This window comes from Ailuropoda melanoleuca, chromosome 5, assembly GCF_002007445.2.
Source record: "Ailuropoda melanoleuca isolate Jingjing chromosome 5, ASM200744v2, whole genome shotgun sequence".
NCBI lineage: Eukaryota > Metazoa > Chordata > Mammalia > Carnivora > Ursidae > Ailuropoda > Ailuropoda melanoleuca.
In genome coordinates this window covers 90734490-90759993 of record NC_048222.1, presented here as the reverse complement: position 1 = coordinate 90759993, position 25504 = coordinate 90734490, and the positions used below count along the sequence as shown (strand labels likewise).

Here is a 25504-nt window from a genome sequence, read left to right as displayed (position 1 = left end):
GGTCCATATATACAATGGAATATTACTCAGCTATCAGAAAGAATGAGTTCCTCAACATTTGCTGCAACATGGACGGCATTGGAGGAGATAATGCTAAGTGAAATAAGTCAAGCAGAGAAAGACAATTATAGAAAGGCGGGGTAATCAGAAGGGGGATGAAGCATGAGAGACTATGGACTCTGAGAAACAAACTGAGGGTTTCAGAGGGGAGGGGGTGGGGGAATGGGATAGACTTGTGATGGGTAGTAAGGAGGTCACATATTGCATGGTGCACTGAATGTTATACGCAACTAATGAATCATCAATCTTACATCAGAAACCAGGGATATACTGTGACTAAGATAATATAATAAAATAATTTAAAAATATATATTAGCTTTATCATCTGAAAGTCTAAAGTCTTTGAATGAAGTTGATTAACCTTCCAAATAATCATTCTGTGTTTGTGACCAAGTGATAAAATTAAAAAAAAAAATGGTGACTAGGAGAAAGAAAGTAATACACTATAGGCACCTAGAAGCATATGGCCTTTGTAATCCTGATTTCATGGGTTCAAGAAACAGAAAAATGTATAGTTAAGTTACTGATTGAAGAGGGTACAGTATACTTATTTACCTATGCAAACTCAGAATCTGGTATTTCAAAAATGTAAGCTATTTTTTTTTAAATATTTTATTTCTTTATTTGACAGAGAGCCAACGAGAGAGGGAACAGAGCAGGGGGAGTGGGAGAGGAAGAAGCAGGATCCTAGTGGAGAAGCCTGATGTGGGGCTCAATCCTAGATCGCTGGAATCATGCCCTGTATGATTGAAGGCAGACGCCCAACTACTGCGCCACCCAGGCGCCCCAAAAATGTAAGCTATTTTTTAAAAATTTTGTTACTTGACTGTATATACTTCGACCAATTTGTGCATATCCATTATTGAATACATTAGAACAGAGGAGAAATTAATCTTTTCTACTCCACAAAGGAAATACATTTTTATTAATGTTTATAGATTATAAGTAGCTCTGAAGAATTTATTCTGCTTTAATATAGTGAAAACATAACATGGTGTCAATTTGACCTCAAATGTTGGAAGTCAGAAAGATTTAAAAAGTATTTCATTGTGGGTAGTTTCTGCCTCATTTTTCTAAAACAGAGATGCTATTAAACAGAATTTCCTGCATTGCCAAAGTTAGTCTACAGAAGGCATGCTTCTAATGTAAATGACAGTTGAAAGATTAGAAATGATACTGAACTAAGTTTTACATTTCCCATGTCTCTTGGCCTTTGGCACTGTGTAGAAATGACAGTCACAATTTTCTGTACTGCTTTTCCACAGCAGCTAGCAAAATCCTGTACTCTCTTTGCCCTGACAATCCATCAGAACAGGATTATTTTAAATTCTTCTTGCCTCTTTTTCCACACATAATTGAACACAAATGATCTTTATCCCCTGATGATATGACTTTAAGAAAAGTTTCCTTCTGGACATATTGATGCAAACATCATACAGAGAATCTAAGCAACATGAAACATAATCATTTTTTACTTACAAGGGATCCTCTTCTCAAATGTGTTACCTTCCATATTTAAAGCATATTAAGTTCCTTTTGCAGTTTGTGGGAGGATAGGATAAATTGATCAACATCAAACATCAAACCTATCTTTTCATTCAAAAGTAAGTTCAAAAGCAATGAATCTTATTAAAGGGAAACCTTGTTGAAGAGCGTGATGTATTAGAGGAACATGCTAATTATGACACTCTTTTTCAAATGTTTTAATAGCCTCCAATGAAAAGAATGAGAAATGGATATTGAATACCAAGGTAGGATTTACTTTGTACCTGAAGTGATTTTCAGAGGAAAATGTATTAGATTATATAAATAGGGAGTGGGTATGAGGAAGGCAGAGATATTAAAGTAGTTCAGTTGAAGGAAAACTGTAATTAGCTCTTAATTGTGTGGGGGTTGATTAATATATTCAAGGTCATGCTGAATATCCTAATTTGGATTATGCTAGAAGGAGTGGATTGGGAAAATAGGGGGGTGGGGAATCCAGAAGGAGGCACGTTCTGAAGCTGGCCATAGGCTAGTGTAAGGAACTAAGGTCAGGCTTAAAGAACAGGGCTCTTGGAAGGCATCTTAGACCTTTTCTTCCACCACATGTTGTCTTTGTGCACATTGCCTAATGTTCGAGCACTAGCTCACTATGGATTTGCAAGTCAATTTACTTTTGAGTATTAAAGTTGACTTAGTTGTCTTATTAAGGTGATATGATAACATAGGTTTTCATTTTTAAATTATCTTAAATATCGCCTAATGAGTAAAGACATTATATAATAATATTAATAGTATATTATATTATACTATATTATATTATAAATATTTAATAATTAAAGTTCAAAAGTTTTATAATCACTATATTGTACACCAGAAACTAATATTCCACTGTGTGTTTACTAACTGGAATTTAAATGAAAACTTAAAAAAAACCCTATATCTGTATTAATATTTATCATAGTACTATAACACGCAATATCAAGTTTACCATGCTTAACAAAATACCTACTTTATATCATATGAACTTCATATTCACTAAGATTTTTCCTATCTTTAAATCGATTATTTGTATTTTTCATAAGAAAGGGCAACAAAACTCAATTCTCTGTGTTAAGTACCCACAAAAATAACTGTTAAATTACAAGATTCATATGGTTGCAAAATATAGGATAAGTGTTGATGATAATGCTTTATAAAATAGTCTTTGACTTAAAGGAACATCTGTTCCCTACATTGCCTTCCTTATCTATAGCTGTGAAGAACTGAAACAGCCAAAGAGATATTTTTAAAGGCATTAGCAGTATCTCAAACATGTAATTAATACTGTATAAACTACAATAAATAATCCACAAAGGTCCAATCACATACAATAACACATAGGGAGTTAGATGTATTTCATTATTTTATTTTATATTAGACATCAAAACAATAAAAAGAAAGATATAAGGACTCCAGACCTAATAAAAAAAAGTTTAATTTATGAAATCATTCCAGTGTGAAATTTTACAAACACACACACACCCAAACAATATATGGGGTAGACATTTTTAATTTAAAAGGATCGTACTAACTGACTAGTTTCACATCTGATAAAACTACTTTATCACTGACTTGCTCCAAAAGAAAAAAAAGGAATGCCAAACACATTTTAGACACAATAATTTATAGAAGGGATTGCTTTAGATTTCCTATATATGGTGAACATGTAGAAAAGGAACATCTGACTGTTACTATCAAGATAAATAGAAATCTGTAGAAAAATATTACATGCTATAATACTTGAAACTAAAAAAAACCACAAAACTTCATCAACAATGTAATTACTGTTAGGTAGTAAACTTCATTTTGTATTTAATGACAACATATATTGCAAAACATTTTAATAGCGAAAACGAATGCAAAACTGTAAATAAATTTTCATCACTTACCTCTCTTAACATTTCTGCTTGTACTTGTGGACTTATCTGAAGGACATGGGCAACGTCCTTCACATTTGACTGAGATCTGTTTTCCTAAGACACATGCCTGATACTCTAGTTTGCACTGTATACAAAGAGAAAAAAAATAGTTATTTAGGTACATTTAGTTATATCAATAGAAAGTCAAGAAGGGGACAATAGCACACTGGTGATTTTATTACACATGCTACAGAAAAAACAGACGAATATTATGGAGGGAAGAACATTACACCTGATTTCAACTCTATGAGTACTAATTCCTAGATGTGGCATTTGGAGTTAGTTTCCTAAATGTTTTCAGCCTTGACTTTCTCATATGGATCATTGGAATAATAACACTGAATCTACAGAGTTTTAAGAATTAAACAAGCGGTTTTCCTATGCAGTAGCTACCATGAACTGGGCTCTCAGATGTTAACAAAGTCCAAATGAAATTAGTCAGTCAAAATTATTATGGCACATGAAGTTTTGTTTTGTTTTGTTTTCTTTAGTTTGGCTTAATTGTGTTTTGGTTTTCTTTGTAAACATTACTCTTTGTAGCATTTTAAGCCTGAATATCCTTAACTCATTGTTAATATTTCAGAACTGCACAATTTTACATGATTTAAAAATTGTAAACCTACTCCATCTTTTAAGAGGCAATAATTACCTTCCTACTCTAAAAGAAATAGATCTTGCTAATTCTGAAGTAATGTGATTTCTTTAGTGGCTACATCCATAAATTTCCTCAGTGCAAATTATTTTAAAATTAAATAGGGCAGACTTTCTGGCTCCAATCGACAAATGCACCAGTGACTAATTTAATTCAGCTTCAGCTGATACCAAGAAGCACTGAATACACCCAATGACTAATCAGATTACTCATCTCTGTACAACATTTTTTCTTTGTCAAATAACTCTCTAATGGACAGGCAAAATTCATAACTAGCCTTTCAACAAATGAGTTAAAATTATTACACTTGGAATATATATGTAGTGGCTTGATGAGCCTTTTTGGAGGAATGAAGTCTTTCAAAGAATCATTTTTTTATTACTATTCAATGTTTCAGTAATTGAAGGAAATGGTTTTGACTTGTAAAATTACAATGAATTTTAAATGTAATTAAAATGCCCAATGGCTAATCAAAAGTAGAAATAGATAAGAAATTACGAGCACTTTAATGAAAGCCAGATAAGTTATATAAAACTTTGAGACCTCAAATGTAATATTTTTTACTCTAACTTCTTTTAACTTAATATTTCAGAATCCTGTATCTGGTCATATGAAAATTCTGACTCATGACATAATTTAAGAAAAGTTTAAGAATAATTGTAAAGGGTATGTGAACAAAGCCAAAAGTCAATATTAATTACAGCTAATATTAAATTTTAAATTTGAAAATATGTTAGCTTCCTTCAAAGATGTGTTATGCCACACCATTTACGTTCTAAATGTGGTTTATTTTAAAAGTGATTTTTTTATTCAAAGAAAGTGAAAGCCTGAAAATAATTGAATGAACAACAAAAATACATGAGTTGTGAGTTAAAAAAGTTTCACCTCTTAAATAACTTTATTTGACATAACAAAATTTTTCTAAGCAGTCTAAAATTTGCATGTGATGAAATTATAGTTTTGAAAAAGAATTACTTTAAAAATAAAACAATTTATTTTTCAGAATGGTTCTACCAAACATTTTTTTTTCTGTATACATTTCTGTAAAGACCAACAGAATCAGAAGGGATAGCAAATCTACCCCATGTTTATAGTTAAAAAACTCTACTTCCTGTAATCAGAAAACCATTTAGTTTTATTTACTTATGGATTGATTTTCAAAAAACATCGTCCTGAAGAATTTTATTCAAAGAACATTAGGACATTAAAAGTACTATTTTAAAATATTTTTTTAGTGACACCCACTGATTGGATTTCTAATTAATGACATTCAATTTACTTAATTATCCCAAAGCTGAAATATTTATAAAGGTATAAGTGAACTAAAATATCACATAAAGGGCATGCTCATTAGTTTATAATTACCAAAAAATGGAAATTCTGTAGAGAAAGACATGATTAATGTATTCCTGATTATCTAAGATCCTGAGCACTGAAAATACTTAAGTTAGGAGTTACTGTGAAAAACAAGCCCCCAAAATGATTTTTCAATGGTCAAAGTTGACACCTGTCAGGGAAAGTAAGTTAAAGTCATTTGTTTAATCACAGGATCGGAGAAGAAAATATGATCTTACTATAGGAGAGATCTGGTTGGCCCATAGAAAAACCCCAACCCTCAGGGTAATAAATACTGAGTCAGGCTATTATTACAGATTTTTTTTAAGGTGATGCAATCACCATGGCCTTGTCGGGGGGGTTTACATTAGAAATTCTCAGCTGGGGTAATTTTGCCCCCAGGGGATATCTGGAAACATTTTTGGTTGTTACCACTGTGAGGGAGGGATTGCTGCTGGCATTTTCTAGAAACCAGAAGTGCTGCTAAACATCCTTCAAGGCACAGGTCAGTCCCCCAAAATAAAGCATGATCTGACCTCAAATGTCAATAGCGTTCTGATTTAGCTCTGACAATGAATAATTAACTAAACTCTCAAGATCCCATCCATACTCCCTTAGGAATTTTTTCTTGGTCATTCATTAAAGTAATGCAATAAAATTAAAAACAAACAAACAAACAAAAAACAGCAGTATAAATAAACTACCAGCTACAAGTACTTAAATTATCTAGAAAAAAATCAGAAAAGACAAATCAGCTAACACAACAAAATACACAGCTTATAAATGATGACTTTCACTGAGGTATCCCTATGTGTCAAACACTGTGTTAAGCAGTTTGATGCATTAAATGTTGATCAATGAGGTACGATAGGTGGATTTTTTAAAATTAAGTCTTTCAAGTGAAGCTTAGAAAACTTTATGCAACTGATCAAAAATGCATGGCTAAAATGGGATTTGAGCACTATTTTATAGTGCTTTTCATGTAGAACAAGTATATAATTAGCAGTAGCAAAAATGGCAACAATGTTCTGCTTATTATAGTGATAAAAGTTTTGATTCAAATGAAAAAATAAATTGGGAATTTGGAATATTATGAATTACTTTTTTTTACAGTTTGTTTTAATCTACATTGGACTAATACAGTACATTATATACCTCTAATACCTTAGACAACCAATATCTTAGACATGATCTGAACTCTCATGAATAGAATTCCTAGTAGTCTGCTATAATCCTTCTGTGAGTACATGTCCTCCACTTGAGTTTTTCTGATCCCCACTCTGGTGTTTCCCATGCAAAGACAACCAGAGGAGGAAAAAAAAGACTTGATTTAGACTTGAATCCTTCCATTCATTGGGATTTACCAATTACATACACATGTTATTATTGTAGCATAAATAACAAGCAGGGAGTTAAGCATAGCAAAAACCTTTGGCAAACTTATGTACTCAAGTGGACACTACCCCACTGTTGTCTCTGTTTGTCATTCTACTTTTCATTAAGAAATGACACCCTATTTATTTTGGGCAAATGTCTCCTTTTCTCACCAGAAACTTTATTTTGGGAAACTGAACTTTACATACCAATGTTATAGCATACCTCTTACCACAGGGTCAAAGTCCTGTGACATAAGGCATTTTTATTCAGATCTGAGGAGAGAGAGGTAGATCCTTTATAAGGACAACATTGGAGATGTGAGCACAGATGCTATTAAGCAAAATCAAAACGAGGAAAAAACCAACAGAGTCCTGAGAACGTTAAAGTCCTTAATTTAAGCAAGCTTTAAGGCTGATATGCAAGTCAATTCCCCCTTACACCTCAAAATGTTTCTATCAGACATTTAGAAATTGGGTATTATAAAGACTAGTTGAATTTAAGCTGGGATGAGATGACATGAGGATAGTATGGACTCTTTAACCCAGGTTACTAAATTTATAATCCCTGTCATGTAGTCATGAACCAGTTAAAATATTGCACCAGTTGGCAACTAGACTATCTGACTAAGGAGAACAGCCAAGAAAAAAAAAGGCAACAGATGTATATTATTTTTTGAATCAGTATATCTCTGACTCTCCAAACAGGAATTATTATTACATATATTTTATTTTTCTCCCCAAATTAAATGCATCTCAAAATATCAAAAAAAAAAATTTCTCATTTGGCACAGACCTTACAATGTCTTACAGTGCACCATGAGAACATATCAAGGAGAAAGCAACTTGACAGATGGATTATGGACTCAGAACTGACCCAGTACTGTGTTTTGAATGATTTCTCTCTGAAGAGTACCTGAGTATGTACATGGCATGGCTATATTACATTCTGCCTTAAACTCAGTTTACTCCAATGTAGTCCTAGAATGTCAGGATTGTATCTTCCCTCATCTCAGCTGAGACTGTGAAATACATGCATATAAAGAAACCTTACTGTTTATATGACTAATTGATTTATTTAGTTGAGTTATAAGATCACGTGCTATCAAGCATCTCTGATTTTGTGATCTGTGTGCACAATGCAGTGTTCCTATATGCATTTTCCTCCTTGTTAGGCTGTTGTTGTAAACAGGTATTCTAGACTGCAAAATCTGGTAACAAATTTAAAAATTTTAAGAATAAAAAATACAGTGTGTTTATTTTATAATTATTTCCTTCTCATAGGTTGTACTAAATTTTGTCATCAAACCAAAATTCTTGTTTAAATTATTCCATACAAAGGTTGCTTTCAATTAGAGTAATAGTTTCAATTAAAATAAAGCCTACAGAAACATTGTTTGATGATTAATATAATATATACATAACATTAATGAAGTCATTTTAACTTACTTTGATTTTTATTTTCATTATTTATATTAGTATAAAATATGGGCATTGACAGATAACAACTCAAACTTTCCAGAAGGGTGCAGAGTGGTTAAAAATAATTAAGAAAATGGATGAAAATAGAAGGTCATGATACCAAGTACTCCAAAAAATTACAGTTATATATGAGAAGAAATTATTTTTACATATACCAACAGGAGTAAATTTTTTTAAAACGAATGGTGATAAGGGGCACTTGGGTGGCTCAGTCAGTTAAGCGTTTGACTCGGTTTCAGCTCAGGTTAGGATCTCATGGGTTATGGGTTTGAGCCCAGTGTGGTGCTCTGCTCTCTGCTTCTCTCCCTCTGTCCCTCCCACTTGAGCATGCCCTCTCTCTCCCTTTCTCCCTGTCTCAAATAAATCTTAAAAAAAAATTGGAAGAATGGTAATAAGTAACAAGTGATGTATTTTAAAAGAACACACAAGCAGATGAAAGACTCAGGATAGAAACTGAAATTTAGCTAACAAGAAAAAGACTGGAGACCTCAAAGTTTTCAATGACTTTAACAATTATGTAAACATAAAAATACTAAGGTGTGGTACCTTGGGCATAGATTTCAATGTCTTTGGGGTTTACACACTTAAATTTTTATATTAACTATTTCAATGAACATAAAGCTTGAGGAAATTTCTTGTTAATTAAGCTTAAGAAATACCAAGAACCTAATTAAAATTATGTACTATTCTTATAGCTAAGATATATGCTTAATGGTCTATAGCCCCTGAACAGTTTTATGCACTGGTAGCAGTGATAAACTTTGGAATATGCTGGAAGGGAAAGATAGGGAAAGAGTGGTACATTTAGTTTTGACAAAAAGATACAATCACATAAAACTTAGTTTTTCCACTGTGTAAAGCTTTCCTCTTGAGTAAACCTGGGAAGACATACTTCCAGAGTACCGTCTGTTGACTCACTACAGGAATACATGCTCATCTAAGACCACAGGTCATCATCCACCTTTGGAAAGGAAGAATCCTGGCAATGTCGACTGTGGAAAAGAGCATGGACCTGCTAACTGGGGTGATCAAAACATTGTGAAGGATGAGTTTATATAGAAAAGGTGAATATAAAAAGGCAAACAAGGATAAAGTGAGACAGACAGTGGAAGCAATAATTTATTAAATATTATAAATAAACAAGTATCCTCCTAGTATACACAGGCATACAAATATATCTATAACTAATTCTAAGTGTGTCTCTCTATATATTTAAAATATATTAATATATATCAATATATATTAAAATATATAAAATATATAATCAATGAAATATATACATTTTTTAAAACTAAGGGAAAAAAAACCCAACATGAGTTCACACTGATACCTCCAATTCCAATCCAACATCTCAGGATTCTTTCCAGCCTTCCATTTTCCATGTTTGTAAGTATTTTCTCCAACAATAAGAAACATAGATTTACTTATATGATCACTCTATTTTCTTAATTGCCCAAGAGAACAATCTCACAGCTTCCTGACCAGCTCTTTAGCATAGAAATTCCAGCAACATTCCCCACTAAATACCCCACACCTCCATGCTATATTACAAAGTTCACCCCTTCTCTATTCACCACTGTGCAGTGGATCCATTAACTTTGGGCCAGGGAGGGGAAGAAAGGAGCCCAACTTTTTTTTTTTTCCTTTCCCTATAGCTTCACTAATTACTAAGAGAAGAGTGCCGGAATCTTAGGATGTGTGAGTGAGATTTGATAATGTCTCCCTGTAGAAATTGCTCTACAGATCTTGAAACCATTTTATTATATACATACAAGATTAGATTTATTCTATTTGATTTTCTAGGTGAATTAGCATGATAATTGTTTCATAGTAACCTTCTTCATCTTCTAAGACTTTCATTGGGAAATCTAGTTTTTCTGACGCTGTAGAGCTACCCTACTATTTTGTACTATTGGAAGACAAGTCCCACTAGATCTCCTGTGTTTCTGTACATCTTAGGAGCAGAGGCATTTGATAGCCTTTTGTTTGATATTGTATCTTCAACTTTGTTTGTATGGTAATATCCTTGCAAGGTAGAGTTAATTCTGCCTTCTGTCTGGAAGAAACGGCAGATTTGTTTGCTTCCCAGTAAAATAAAAATAATGTGTCTCTATAGTGCAAAGTTTGAGCAGGGTTGTCTGCAGCCCATTATGAAATAATCCAGCTTTCCTTAGCTGGGTACAAACCCAATGTGTGTGGAACATCCAACTGGGTTAGTCTGCATTGTCCTGTGGGACTTGTGGGGAAGGAGAATTGATGCAAACATAAACATTGTTCTTCTTGTGTCATAAGTAATAAGTCGCTTTGTCTCTGATCTGGAAGTCTTAGGTCTTCTGCCAGTATTCATAAACTGTGGCATGTATTTACACGTAGGGTAAAAATCTCAGATTTTTCACAGTTCTTTTGGCAACGAGGATGGGATGCTTACAAAGACACGGCTTTCTGGAAGTGAAAGGACACTAAGCCGCATGGACCAGATCGGAAGATATGAGAAGATTGTCCATGATCCAGGAGACAATGTTCTGGATGCTCTCACCTGAGTCATCAGCAAAAAGTGGAAACAAGGATCACCCACTGTTTTGCTATTGAAAATTCTGAGCCTGAGCAGCAAGAAGTAGGATTGGCTGAAATGGTTCAAATAGTTCTTTGGTTATTGCTCACTAGCATCCAGGCAGAAGGAGAGATGTAGTGTTATCTTGATATTAGTGTCAAGGTTTCTCTATTTCCAAAAGTGACAGATGTCATGTACACTCATCCAAATATACTGAAGAACTCTGGGGTAGGTGAGAGATTTAAAAATGTGTGGCTATGTTGATGCAGGCACCATCCATCACTCCTGGTTCTTTTGGGGAAGGTGACCCTAGATTCAATGGATGGCGTTTGGGCACACTTACTATATGGAAGGTAAGCCAACATGACCTTTCTTGTGGGATCTATGGACCAATTCAGTGCATATTGCTGTTGCTTCTACATCTGAACATGTGATAGGTATTGATGTGCTATGTTTATAGTTTGCTGTCTGATAAGCATCAAGAAGGATCCAAGAGCCAAGAATTTTCTAGTGGGAGAAACTTCTTGCCATTTGTCACTAGCAGGTACTTATAAACTCTAATGTTCCCCTATAGCGTTGATACCCTGTTGTTGGAGTCAGAGGCTTCAGTCTCAATGACTCCAACTGCAATTTTAAGCTTCTGTCAGCAAGAATGGCTGAATGAACTCCTGACAAAATTCAGAAGGCTGTTTGCTAAGTGAAGTTTTTGTTTTTGTTTTTTTTTTTAAGACTATTTGGGTGGATTTACAATGCTCAATCTCACCAGTAGTGAAGGAAAACTGTTATCTCTTTGGTCATCACCACCAAAAAGCAGTCCCAGCACCTAAAAAAGTTTATAGATACCTATTTTAAATATTCAGGTATTTGCTTTCCTTCTTCTAATAGCAACTTCAGGCTGGCCTGGTTGTTGTACCCTGCAGGTGACAGGCTGTCCGAAGGGGACCTTGGGAATTTAAGCTTAATTCTGACTCAGCCACCTGGATTGTCTTGTTGGATTAACATGGTCCTGGATCACACTGCTCACTAAGGCCCCTGACAGTAGTCCATGCAAAGTTGGGAACGCAATGTGTCTCTCTAACTTTTACTTCCCTTGTCCCTGCTGGACTAGACTCCTATAGTTGTGATATTTATGTATAGAGTTTAGAAGTTGAGAGGAAGAAATGGGGAATTTTAATTTCTGTAATGGGATGCACTAATTTTGTGTTTATGGAGGGAGAACAACAACCTCAGCACAAAGGGAGGGAACACATGAGACCCTGAGAGAAATGGCCAAGGAAGAGACATTAATGATCTTTTGTCTTTCAGAGCCATCCTTATTTCTTTCCTCCTCCAGGAATGTGCCCTTGTATGGTTTTCCCAAGGTGTTGCAAGTGCCTTAAACTTAACTGCTGGATTTTCCTTTTCCTAGACATTTCCTTCTCTATTCTGCTTAACCTGAGAAGTCTATCAGAAAGAGGAAGGGATGGCACCAGCTCCTGAACTTCCCACACAAAGCACCTGCCAGTACCTTCCGAAGTCCTTCCCACCTCCATTCTCAGTCATTCAGTGAGATGGCTCAATGCCATCAGTTGGTTGCTTCGAAAAATAGGACAGGCTGAACAGACTGCTTTCAAGCATCAGTCCAAAAACAAGGAGTGGAATCAATTATTCTAATTCAATTGGAAAATCAAGCATCTTCGAGTGGGCTCGAAGGTCACATTTGATGTACTGTCAATCTGTGTCCCGGAAAAATGTAGTTCTTACTCGCAGGTCACTCCAGTTTTAATAATATTTTGTTTGCAGGATACCATGTGCACTGCTGGGACTGTTCTCTTGAATGGAATCCAGGCATGAATATGCCTCCGTACTAAAAACACGGTGATTTGCACCTCAGCAGTGGTCTAAGAGTACTTCACCTGTTTAGGAAGCACCACCAGAAGATCAGGTAGTTCTCAGAAAACCTAGATCTCTCCTAAATGAATCTACACTTAGTTATTCAGTTCCAGGTGGCATACCAGACTCATTTTTTATGAGCACCTTGCAGGAATTTCTCTCTATAACACAAGGTATCCAATTAGAAAAGTTGATATAAATTTGTCACTGATCTTAAGTAAAGTGATCAATGTTACCACATTGTTCCTAGAAGGCATTCAGGTCACCCTCAATTCATTGACCAGGGTTTTTTTTTTTTTTTTTTTTTTTTTTTTTTTNTTGTCCTAGGTTCCTCCTTGCAGGCCAAGTGGGAGTCTATGCAATCACTAAAGCATCCTGCTACACCTGGGTTAAATCCTCAAGCCAAGTACAAAGACTAAGACAGAAAATTGAGGCAAAATCCACCTAGATTTCTAAAGTAAACCTTGATGGTTTGTGGGATCTGTTCAGGTGGTTGGGCCAGGACCCCAGAGTGGGAAGGGAGACATTGTTGATGTCAATATTGTCTGTAGGTTCGTTTCATTCTTCTGCTTGGAGCTTCCTTGCTGTTAGCCTTATATAAATACTGCATGAGACAAAATAAGTAAATTTGGTCCCAGCATCTGTTGATCATATTAGTTGGAAAGTTTGATGGCGTAAACTTATAGGTAAATTCTCTGCAAGCCAAAAAGATGTGGAAATGAGAAATGGGATATTGTTTGGAGGTAAGTCTCCATGGGTCACTCATATTTCTGCATATCTTGCAATCAGAGGCCTTGGCTATTTTGTTCTGTACAATCTTTTCAAGGATTTTTGTGTAGAAAATTCAGATGACAGTTTCCTCTGAAGTACTTATTTTGAATTTTTAAAAATTTTCTTTCAATATTTTAAGTGCATTTTTCCACTGTTTTTTAAAATCCCATTAATCCTGTTGAGATAATTTTGTTGGTGTAATGATATAGTATTTTAAACTTTTGTTTTCTGGTTAGATTTTGTTTGATAATCTGTCATTTTATTAAAATGTATCTAGATTTGAATTTCTTCTTATTTATCTTACTTAGTACAAATTGTACTTCCTATATTGTGGATTCATGCCATCCAACATTTCTGGAAAATGTTCAATTTTTCTTTTATTATTTTGCTCCATTTTATTGTTTCTGGTTTCTCCTTTAGTTTTCAGAATAACGTTTTATATATTTTAATTATATTTCCTATTCTTTATTTCCCTTTTTGCATCATTTTTCTGAAGTATTTTCTGAGATATGCGAGCTGTTTTTCTGAAATACACACAAACATATATAATTACATATATAACAGCTTATTCTTGTTAAATATATTTTCTGTGTTATACATATACGTCTATATTCACATACACACATATATTGTATGTCATTAATTTTCTTCAACTTCAGAGAGAAATAGTTACTCTTCATATTCTTAGTTCTCAAAGACAGATACTTCTCACTTTATTTTTACTGGTGGTATACCTGTTTAGATGATCTTCCAATTCATCTACACCACAATATTTTCATATAAAACCTACTCTAACATTCTTTTGCAAGGTGTTCATCTTCAAATTTCCTGATTCTAGCTATTGATAGTCTTTTTTTTCCCCCCTAGTTCCTACATTATAATTTCTTGCCTCCCAGTTTCAATTTGCTTTTGTTTAACTGGCTTTCTTCAGATGCAATAGTATATTTAATCCATTTCCAATTCACATACCAAAACTAATTTCCTTGGTAGAGCACATGTAGGGTGGAGCAAAATTAAAGGACATTACAACATACCGTGATCATAGAGTATATCTACAGAGATTGTGGGAAAATATATAATCTGCCACATAGTCACTGAAAGGGTATTGCAGCCACATATGACTGGATCAAAATCTTCTAGATTTAGATTTATTGATTATCAATATTTCAAAGACAAATGTGTGAAACATAGATTTGCCAACTTTTCATCTTCCTACAGAGTTAAAAATAAATAAATAAAACATAAAATATCACTTGAGTTTTGTGAAAGGCCACTTCAGCAGAGTCACGAATACAAAAATAAAAAGTGTTATAATCTCAAAAATACATCAAAATATAAATTTAGGGGTGCCTGGGTGGCACAGCGGTTAAGTGTCTGCCTTCGGCTCAGGGCATGATCCCGGCGTTATGGGATCGAGCCCCACGTCAGGCTCCTCTGCTATGAGCCTGCTTCTTCCTCTCCCACTCCCCCTGCATGTGTTCCCTCTCCCTGGCTGTCTCTATCTCTGTCGAATAAATAAATAAAATTTTTAAAATATATATATATAAATTTAGAAGTTAGCTGAAACTTTATCCCAGACTCTTTGAATGACAGCTACCAGCATATACAACTCAAGAGTCTTCAATAAGCCAAGAAAGTATGCGTATATCTGTGTTGAAGTTATAGAAAGAGAGGTATAACATAATCCATAAAGCGATCTCCTGGAGAAGAAGGGGCAGATATTTAGAGTATGGAGAGAGATTAGAGCACTAACACTCAAAAATACAGTTTGCTCACTTAACTTCAAACAAGTTGCCTTCCAAAGATAATTATAGTTTTAAAGTATACTATACTAGAAAATAAAAATGAAGTTAAATTTCTTCAATATAATACAAGTTGCAGAAAAATGATTTAGTTAGTGAAATAATTTAGAAGCAAGGCAAAAGTGTCCATTGCCACAGCAATAACATATTGCATTATTTATAACTGAGAAGGTGGAAGAATTGTCTGAATATTTAAAAGAAGCAGTTAGTTTGCTCTAAGAATCCTTTTATAGATATGGCACATGTTTTTCATGTTTAAACTTAATTTTCTTCATTTTCCTTTTTCTTTTTGGAAAACAAAAATCATTCATTGCTATAAATTATTTCCCGTAACTTTTTGTGTACATTTAAATACACTAATAATATGAATTAGTATATATAAAACACTAAATACTCAACACTTCATATTGCATACATATACACTAGTCTGAGAAGAAAATAAATTCAGGATTGAAGAACAAAATAATTAGAATCTATTTTTACTAGATATTTTCCTTATGAAATTTCCTTATGAAAATTCAGTGATTATATCTACTTGTTCATATTCAACTGATTAAGAAATTATATTTCACCTTTATTTGGTAGTGATATTTAGCCCAAGCATGTAATATTTACAGAAGAAGAACATATTAGTTAGTTTCTCCTGAATGAATATTTTTTTGGTTAATAAGAAAATTACATTCGAAGTTCACCTTCAGTTGACGTCCCAGGAAATAACTATTGTCCATAGAATGCTAAACACTGAACACTAATAAATGACTCCAAACTTCCTCATTTCTGTCAGCTGAGTTTTATGCTTATCATAACTTCACTTTTTTTGTTCCTAAAGCCTGTTCCAATAAGTTAATATCATAATTATATAATTTAATTAAATATGACTTAATATGCTTAAATATCAGCACATAATACAGGGTTGGGTTTCCTTGAAAACACTGTTGAATGTCTCAGATCCAATGAAGGTGAATATTCTTTACAAAGTTCATATCTAAATAAATATGTACAAAAAAAATCTTAAAAGGCAGGGAATTGAGTTTTGTAAAAATTAAATAATATTCTACCCATGAGGCTGTCTTTTAGATTCTTGCTGCATTTCAAGTGAAAATTTAGGAATTTACTTATTTCCCAACAACTGAAAACAATAAAGTTTGCATTTTGTGTTTCAATATATGCTGAGGGGGTAGGAATTGGGAATTTTGGAAGCCAAATCAATGTAAGGACAGGAAAGCTTTTCTGACAATTAGAACTCCCCATAAATATAGACATTTATCTCACAGAACATGATATCTTATCAGGCACCTGCATGTTGTGTAGAAGTTTGTACTAGATGTCCTATTGAGTTCCTTTCAACTCTGAGATTTTATGATAAAGTTCAGTCATATTATTTCCTCTAATGTTCAGTGGTTTAATAAGCGCTTCTCCCAGTAAATGATTCTGTTAACATGCTGGAGTGGTAATCTTGATCAAGTTGGCATACCTAAGCCAAAAGTACAACCTCGCCTACATACAGTGAAAAGCGGTTCAAATAGGAACAGTGAGTATCTATTTCTTCCAACATAAAATTATCTCAGCCTAGACAAAGTATTCAGAGGAAGGTACATCGGATCATTAAATACTAAATATTAATAGATACAACACATCAAAATGGTGAGGTGTCAAGAAACTTTTTATCTTTTACAATGTACAGAGGGCTACTAGAATTAGCAACTATTATTAAGAGAAAGTAATAGAATGCCTCAAATATGGAAAAAATAAAGAAAAATAAGACATAACAGTAATATGTTGAAACAAAATTGAATTTTCTCAAGATGCAACAAAAAGTAAATGCTTTCCCATCAATGTTATTGATGCTCTAGTTTATTTAAACAATAAGAATTCAAAAGTAATCTGTAGGGATGCAATAATCTGAAGGGATACAACAGTGGTTCTCAACTATGTCTACACACAAAAATCACCCAAAGAGGGGTGTCTGGGTGGCTCGGTCAGTTAAGCATCTGTCCTCTGCTCAGGTCATGATCCCGGGGTCCTGAGATCAAGCCCCACATTGGGCTCCCTGCTCAGCAGGAGCCTGCTTCTTCCTCTCCTCCCCGCTTGTGCTCTCACACTCTATCTCTGTCACTATCTGTCTCTTTCCCTTAAATAAATAAAATCTTAAAAAAAAATCATCCAAGGGGCTTTTCAAATTCAGATTCACAGGATCCCACCCCATACCCATTTAAGTGGCATGTCTGTAGCCAGAGTTGGGAGCTTCAGTATAAAATGGTTAAGCTTTTTACTTGCCTTCCCTGAACACACACACACACACACACACACACACACAATTTCTTATAAACAATGTTAATTCCTACAGAAGTCACCATTATTAAGTCCAATTGCCAAGCAGTGCACAACTAAATATGAAAAAAAAAAAAAAGTTCAAAATCATCCAGTGTGTTGTCCCCAGGGAGTTTATATTACTGATGCTATGCTGAGTTCTAAAACATTAATATTATTTATTGAATTCTGCCCAGCAAATGTAGTATCCATTTTACACAACTCAGCGACAAATATATCCATGGTCTAATATGGATGCTGTATTGGAGAACAATTCCTAGTTCTTACTGAAGCAATACGATCAAGATAGACTTTGCCTGAAGTAAAGAAACAAAGACCTTTATCTTTTGTGTCAATTTCAGGAATGATTACCTCTCAAATAACCTTGAACACACTTATATTTTGATTTTTCTGGCATTGCTGAATTTAAAAGAATTCAGAAAACATTTGTTCTTTTAAAAAGAAAAATGGACCAGCCTTCTATAAAAAGTGTCAATCGTTTTTCTTCATAGGAAAAAAATCAGATGTTACAAAAATAGTTCTTATGAAAAATCACAAAAGTTCCAATATTTTTTCAAGTAAATAAATTTTTTCATAATTTTTCACCCTTCCTTTGTCTTCTTGTGTACATTTTTAAAATACTCTGCTGAGGATTTCTAGACAAGCTGATAAGTCGAGAGCTTGAACTCCAATAAAATAAATATTCCAAATTGGTCACACTGTGTGATGAAATGTACTTTCCCAAATTATATCTTAGGGCATTTGACTAAAGTCTTCCTTTGGATACTTTGTGATAGCCTCTTTTTCACCCCATGCCTCAACTCCTGCACCTATTGTACTTTGTAATGACCTCATCTCCAATTAAGTTGTACAGTGGAAACATGATTTCTAACTTCCTCTCCATAAAGTGAGCTGTAGGTAATGAGGAAACATTGTGGATCTAAAATAGAATCTGAAAGAAAATTATTTGTAGTAGCAAAACAAACACACAACTGTATATGCAAGGGAGCCAAAATACAGAAAGATGATAGGAAGACCAAGAGAACAGGACTGGGCTTCTGCCCTGGATGTAAGGTCCCACACTTTGGGCTGATAGTAGCTGGCTTCTGGCCAATATTGAACATATTGGGAATACTTAGCTGAGGGATTGGAAACCTCGGGTAAGGAGCTTCAGGGACCATACTAAACCTAGAATTTGGAGTTCACCATTCCTATGAATTCAAATGCCCATGAGTCCCCCAAAGCTGTTTAAATCTCTCTCTGTCAGAATTTGCTAAGCCAATTGACAAAGTTGAGTAAGCTAAGACCCAAAATATATATCAGTGACCCCTGCACCGATCTTCTATTTACATCTGGTAAGTAGATGCAGGAGAAAAAATAAAATTACCATTTCAAGAAGGCATTTGCCTCTGTGGTCTTTATTCTTGATCCAATATCTAAATAGCCTAGGGTAATACTTTGTCTTATAGAAAAAAGAAGAAGAAAAAAAAAAAAGGTAAGGGCCTTATTCTGAATTTCAAATTCTATAAACTTCTAAAAAGTGTTATTAAGGATTTTTTAATATAAGTTCTTACTGGGCTAAGGTCTCCATTTACTTTGCACTGTTTTATACAGCTCAGCCTCACTGCTCTAAGATGAGTCTTGGTGGTCCAAAGTGGAAAAATCACCATGTTAAATTAGAATCAACAGAAATGAGGATGGTGATTTGGGACTTACTAAAAGCTCTTATTCATTTGAACCATGTTCTTTTCACATTTTTTTTTTTGTCAACAAGGCATGTATTGAAAGTGATATGTATGCAAATAAATATTAAAATAATAATGCAATGGTTTATTATTCAGTGGATTACTCAGAATGGTTACAATTCAATAGATTACTTAGAATGGCTTTATTAACAATATTCATAAAATCATATGATTTGTAATTTGGGGGGTCTTCAGGGGTGCTTAGAAAAAAAGAAGAAGTGTGGGGAAACCCCACAGAATTGGAAATACATGTGAATTAGTCTACTTATAATAGGTATATTTAATCTTGGGTGGGAATATGATTGTATTTCTCCAAAATCATCAAGCAAGTCCTCCTGTATGGTTCCAAAAGGAAGAAATCACTCATGATTATAACTTTGTGTTCTGTGAAACTAAATTCAAGAAACTGATCATCCACTAGGAGCATCCCTAAGAGATCCCTAAATAAACAGGTGGTAGACTAATGTTAGCACACTCCAGGGACACCCTGGACATAAACATACTAGTACCTCCACCACATCTACCCCTAATTTTGAAGAAAGACAGGCTTATCCTAGATAGATGCCAGTAAAAATTACAGTCCCTCCCTTGATTCAACCTGTTCAGTCATCAGTGTTCATCAAGTACAATTAAGATTAAAACTTGCTTGCCATGCAGCTCTACCCACCAATTTGAATATTACAACTGCAACCTTCATTGTCATTGAATAAATCAGTATCATGATTTACACATTATTATGTAGGATTTGATAATATGAGATAGATTCATTATCCCTTGTGCCAAAAGCATGAATTTTCTTAACTTGCAAAGCTGAGATTCTAGACCATGATGAATTCACCAAGATCAAGGTCATACTGAAATGACCAGTAAAATTCTCAATTCTCTCCTAGCAATACACACCTTTAAAACCTCAGCAAATTAGCACATTTCAGGAACGATTACCTCTCAAACAACCTTGAACACAATTATATTTTGATTTTCACCAAGATAACACAGTACTTAGCACCAAATAAGTACTATGCATCTATTTACTGACTGAATGAGTCTATTTTATTATTGCAGTGCTATTGTTAAAATTAATGATTATAAATGCAAGTGAAACTTGTGAGGACATATTTACTCGGAGAAGGGATGGTTCATAAAGAGGTATCTACAAAACAAAATGTTCATGTAGCTAAATATTTTTGGAACTCCCCTTGCAGTAAGCAAGCTCAGATATGAACTGAGGGAAAGTTACTTTGTAGTTTTCATGTATTAATGTGAGTATTCATCTAGTTCCTTAGTAAGATATTAATATGCTTAATAAAAGGGCAAGGTCCTACTGGGGACATGGTACAATATGCTACATTATCTTTTCTAAAAAAGATGTATTTTTGAAAAATCTAATTTCATAAATTTATCTGGCCCCAAAGTTTCATGTAAGAGCTTGTGAGCCTACATTCCTTCCTGTCACATAATTAAAGACAACTTGTCAATGTCTTATTAAGTAAAGTTATTAAAAACTCCCATATATCTGAATAATATGGGACACCACATAAAGAGGCAGAATAATGTAGAGGAGAGAACAGAGACACAAAATCAGAGATGGCAACACATCTTGGTTTCAATGTCAGTAAATATGTGAAATTTGCTATATCTTTCTGATATTTAGTTTTCTCATTTGTTAAAAGAATTTTTGGAGGCTTTTTAGTAATACTATAGGAAATAACATGAGATAAAAGAAGTAATGACAATGACAGATGGTAGCTGCTATTGCTGTTATAATGATAATAATTGTTAACATTATGGTATGACATGGTTACATTTCTGACCTCTTTCATAGTAGCAACAAAGGAAATGTTGCTTTTAATACTGGAGTGTTCAAAGTGTTCACAAATTTATTATTTCAAAATTTAAAAATTCTGATATAGGAGAAACAAATACACATTATATCAGATTCCAAACCCACAAGATTATTTGCATTGTTTTAGGAGCTAAATAAATTATTTGGACGACTACATGGGAGAACTGATAATTTTATTCATTTAATAGTAAATACGTATTACGTGTTTCATACAAAATGACTGTAATTGTCTTTACCTGAGAAGAGTAGGTATGACCATCCGAACCACACACAGGGTTGGTATAGACCACCGGGCACTGCTTACAGGTGGATGATACAGGACCCCTCCATTGCTTATGGCCGACTCCTGCATCTTTCATGCTGTAAAACAACAATAACCATACTTACTGCATTTTTTAAAATACATAAATTGATATTAACATCATGCCTTTTCTTCATATCATTCCAACTCCTGAAGATAAATGCTCATTTTCAATGTATTAATCAGTATGGTATTCTTCATTATAATCTTTTATTTCATATATCAAGATTTACCCATAAAAAATAAGAATATATTCCTTTGAAATATTCTGCTGGTCACACAGTTATGTGTCATGATGCAGATTTTTTGTTTTAATTTGTAGCTGTGATGTGTTTTTGATAATCCCAGAAACAGAAGCAACAATTGCTTGGCAATAAAGAACTATTTCATGAAGAACAGTAACTGAAAAGAACACCGAATTCCTCAGGTATACCCAATGTGCCTGGAAATAAGAGATGCTTATTTTGAGAGAAAACAGCAATAAAGAACTTTGCAGCAATGACTAAAATTTAGAAAGCCAAATTAATAGGTTTAGTGATAGCCAATCCTCTTTTTTATTATATAGAAATACTTCAAAATAGATCCATTTTGAGGCTTTGATCTAGAATAACTCGGGAAAACCCATTCTTTTCTGTTACCTACACTTAGAATTATTTGTTTTTCCACTTTGATTAAAAGTGGATGGACATTGAGAAAAGGTTTTTTATCTTCTCTTCCCCCACCAACCCTGCTTCTCTCAAAAATTTTTCATGAAACTATCATAACTCTAAACACTTCTCTTTATTTCAATTTTGTAAATTTTGCTGAAAGACTACTTAAAATTTAAAATGTCTGGCCACAGAGTTCATGTCATAAGAAATAATGGGAAAAATAACCATGCTGCTATTACTGATTAAATAATTGGCACAGAATTCTAAAGGGAATTAAACAATAACTGGAAAACTTGGAACATTATTACTCTATGCCATTTCAAACTTATAAATTACAGAAACAAAGCAGAGGGAAATAAAAAATACATTCTATTTGCATTATTCTTTCACATTGTATAATCAAAATAAAGCATAAAATTATGCAATCAGGTACCTTAGGAGAATTATTACCAAGTTCAGCACTTTAGTTATCCTTATTCCCTTCAAAGCCAGCATTGCTTTCCTATTCCTAAAGTACATCAATAAAAATGTTACTTTTTTATTTAGACTTCATCCTAGTTAGAATTTGCTGAAGTATCATCAACATTATAAACATTATAATATTACATATATTTGTAGCAGCATTTTGAATAGGAGTTAATGCCAAACTATGCCATTTCTGAAACCAGTAATTTACTATTGTTTATTTTTGAATAAATGCAGTAGATGAGGGTAAGCCAACCGAAATTCATATTTTAATATATACTATTCATACCGTAACACCTGGAGAATGAACAGTGAATCATGAACATTTTATTATATTCAGTAAATCCAAAAGAAAGCACTTAGCATTTTGTCATTGTAAGACAGTCTTTACAGAATAGACTCTATATTTAACAAAATAGTCTAGAAAATTTGAGCCTAAATTTGAAATCTGAAATTCTAAATATAGTTTCTATGTGTTCTTAAATCATCTCAGACTGATGTAATTTACACATGAAGAAAACTAATTATTTCATTTTCTGTTGAAAGACAAATTACACTTAAGCACATAAAGGTCAACATAGAATATACTTTTTCCAGCCATGTATTCATGTTAGAATTAAGGTATAAATACAAATGAATTTTTAGGAATCTTATTTGACTAAAAAATACTTCTACAAATTCATAAATTAATTAACAATGTACTAACTGGAATCACCAGATATAAACAGATAAGGCATGTACTTTCTTTTTTTCAAAAATCAAAACATCTGTAATTGAAAAAAATAAAGGATTTACATGTGAAAACAAAATAAACAATATAACATGGTGGACACCAGAGGTCAAATAAGCTATCGTTAGCAAAGGCTTTAGGATTCTGAGCAATGCTGACCACTTCTAAAGGCAGAAGTTGGACAAGTCTTTGCAAACATCTTGCTGCCCCTTAGCACTTAGTACTTCACCTGCCAGCTAGCTATATATGGTATCTCTACTCACTCCATTCACCATGGAAGACATTTTTTTTAATAATTTTTATTTTGTTAAATTAGTTACCATATAGTACATCCCCAGCATGGAAGACATTTTTGCAACCCAGAGTCTACTTTATCAAAGTTATCATGTGATTGAGAATTTGTTTAATTTAGTATCAGGAACGCTCCTCAGAAGTAACATTACTCACAATCTTGGCTATTAAAATATTTGTCTTGTTCTTAGGAAAATTAGTGAAGTAGATGTTATAACTGAAAATGTCTAAGGTTTAATTTATTATCTGTGTAGTGTATGTAATACATAAGCATATATAATTACATATAAGTGGAGATTATCTTTTTTTGTTTAATTTTCAATTACATTTTGAAGGTCCTATTTAAGGAAGAACAATTGTGCTTTAAGTGAGAGACAGTCAAGGAAGTCCAAGATGGGCAGCCAAAGATGGGCAAAGTGAAGGGCTTAGGAAAAGGCACAGCTGGCTCAGGCTATCAGAATGAGTGTCTGGCATCCATAGCAGGAGGAATGACAGGTAAGAAATTACCATAAGCAAAAGCATCACTAGGCATATTATTTTGAGTATTCCAAATGTAAAAGATTGTTAACCTTTGAAACTAAGCCTAATTTTTTGATATACCAAAAGCAATTAGTAGTTAATTATTTTGAATTATTATCAAATGGGGCAATAAAATTTCCTCCCTTAATGAAGTACAAAATTCAATTATTTAGAATTATTTAGAAACTACTTTTTCAATAGCAACTCTGGTAAAATAAACTTCTTAGAGGTCTACCTTTAAGAGAACTGTTTTTCAAAAATACGTATTTCAATTTTGAAGACTTGAGTTAAAAATTTATTTACTTACTTTACAATGGCATCCTATATGTGGCCATGATCCTTTCCCTTAAAGAGCAAAAAATTGTATTTTTGAACCCAAAGAATAGAAGCAATTGAATGAAAATCTATGACAGATAAAAACAAGGATTTGTCTCAAAATCTTCTTATTTAAATATTCCACCATTCAGGCACTAAGTTAGCGTAATAAGAATATACCTGTTTTTATGCTTCTAGTAGGTGGAAAATTAAATTACTCAAAAGAATCTATACTATTGCTAGTGCTCCTTTACATGACTTATTTTGAGGCAGTTGAGTTGTACCATATTATTACCTGAGCTGTCTCCTGTGCTCCTGATTTACCTTTCACTCTGGTCTTCAGTGTTGAGACTCAAAGCAGCAGTCACACATGAAAGCTCAACAGTCTCTTATTTTTCTAATAACTACTATGCTAATTACTGCTACATCTGTTTATTCAATTATGGTCTATTTGGTTTTCTGTTTAGTTAATCATGTTGTGCATTTTAACAATATAATTTGAACACAACGTCCATGTTTTAGGGTTTACATTGACTTTGGAAAGAGCACAAATGATGTTACCAAAATGGTTATAGCAGGAAAAAAAATCTTGATTTAATTTTTATACATGATCATGTCATTAATCAGTCTTGACAAGCCAGTAACCTCCCTGGGTCTTAATTTCTTCCCTTACATGATGCTAAGCTTCATCAGTATGGGTCATTTGATCTTGAGCATTCCATGAGCCTATAAATCTTTAATAAAATTACTTATACAAAGACACTCAAAAATTAGAAGCATAGACAGTGCATAAGCACCATATGTTATGATTTTAGAGTTTGACAGTGTTACCAAGTGAAACAAATACATCATTATGGTGTGAAGGACAATGTGAGTGGAGCAAGAGACAGACTGGAATGCTGAAGGTGTAAACTTCAGCTATCTCAAGGTAGCAAATGAAAGTAGGAAGCCCAGTCTTGTGATAACTAGTGAAAGAGGGAAGATAAAACATGGC

At 33.6% G+C, this 25504-nt stretch overlaps 1 protein-coding gene across 1 annotated transcript in view; it reads right to left on the bottom strand.

Moving 5' to 3' along the window:
• The window catches only part of SPOCK3 (SPARC (osteonectin), cwcv and kazal like domains proteoglycan 3), a 312967-nt gene that overhangs the window by 160134 nt on the left and 127329 nt on the right, over positions 1 to 25504 (bottom strand). The window contains exons 3-4 of the mRNA XM_034661407.1: positions 21476 to 21599; positions 3474 to 3588 (exon numbers count right to left, since the gene is read on the bottom strand). Coding sequence (XP_034517298.1) covers positions 3474 to 3588; positions 21476 to 21599 — 239 coding nt within the window. The remainder of the gene's footprint in view (positions 1 to 3473; positions 3589 to 21475; positions 21600 to 25504) is intronic.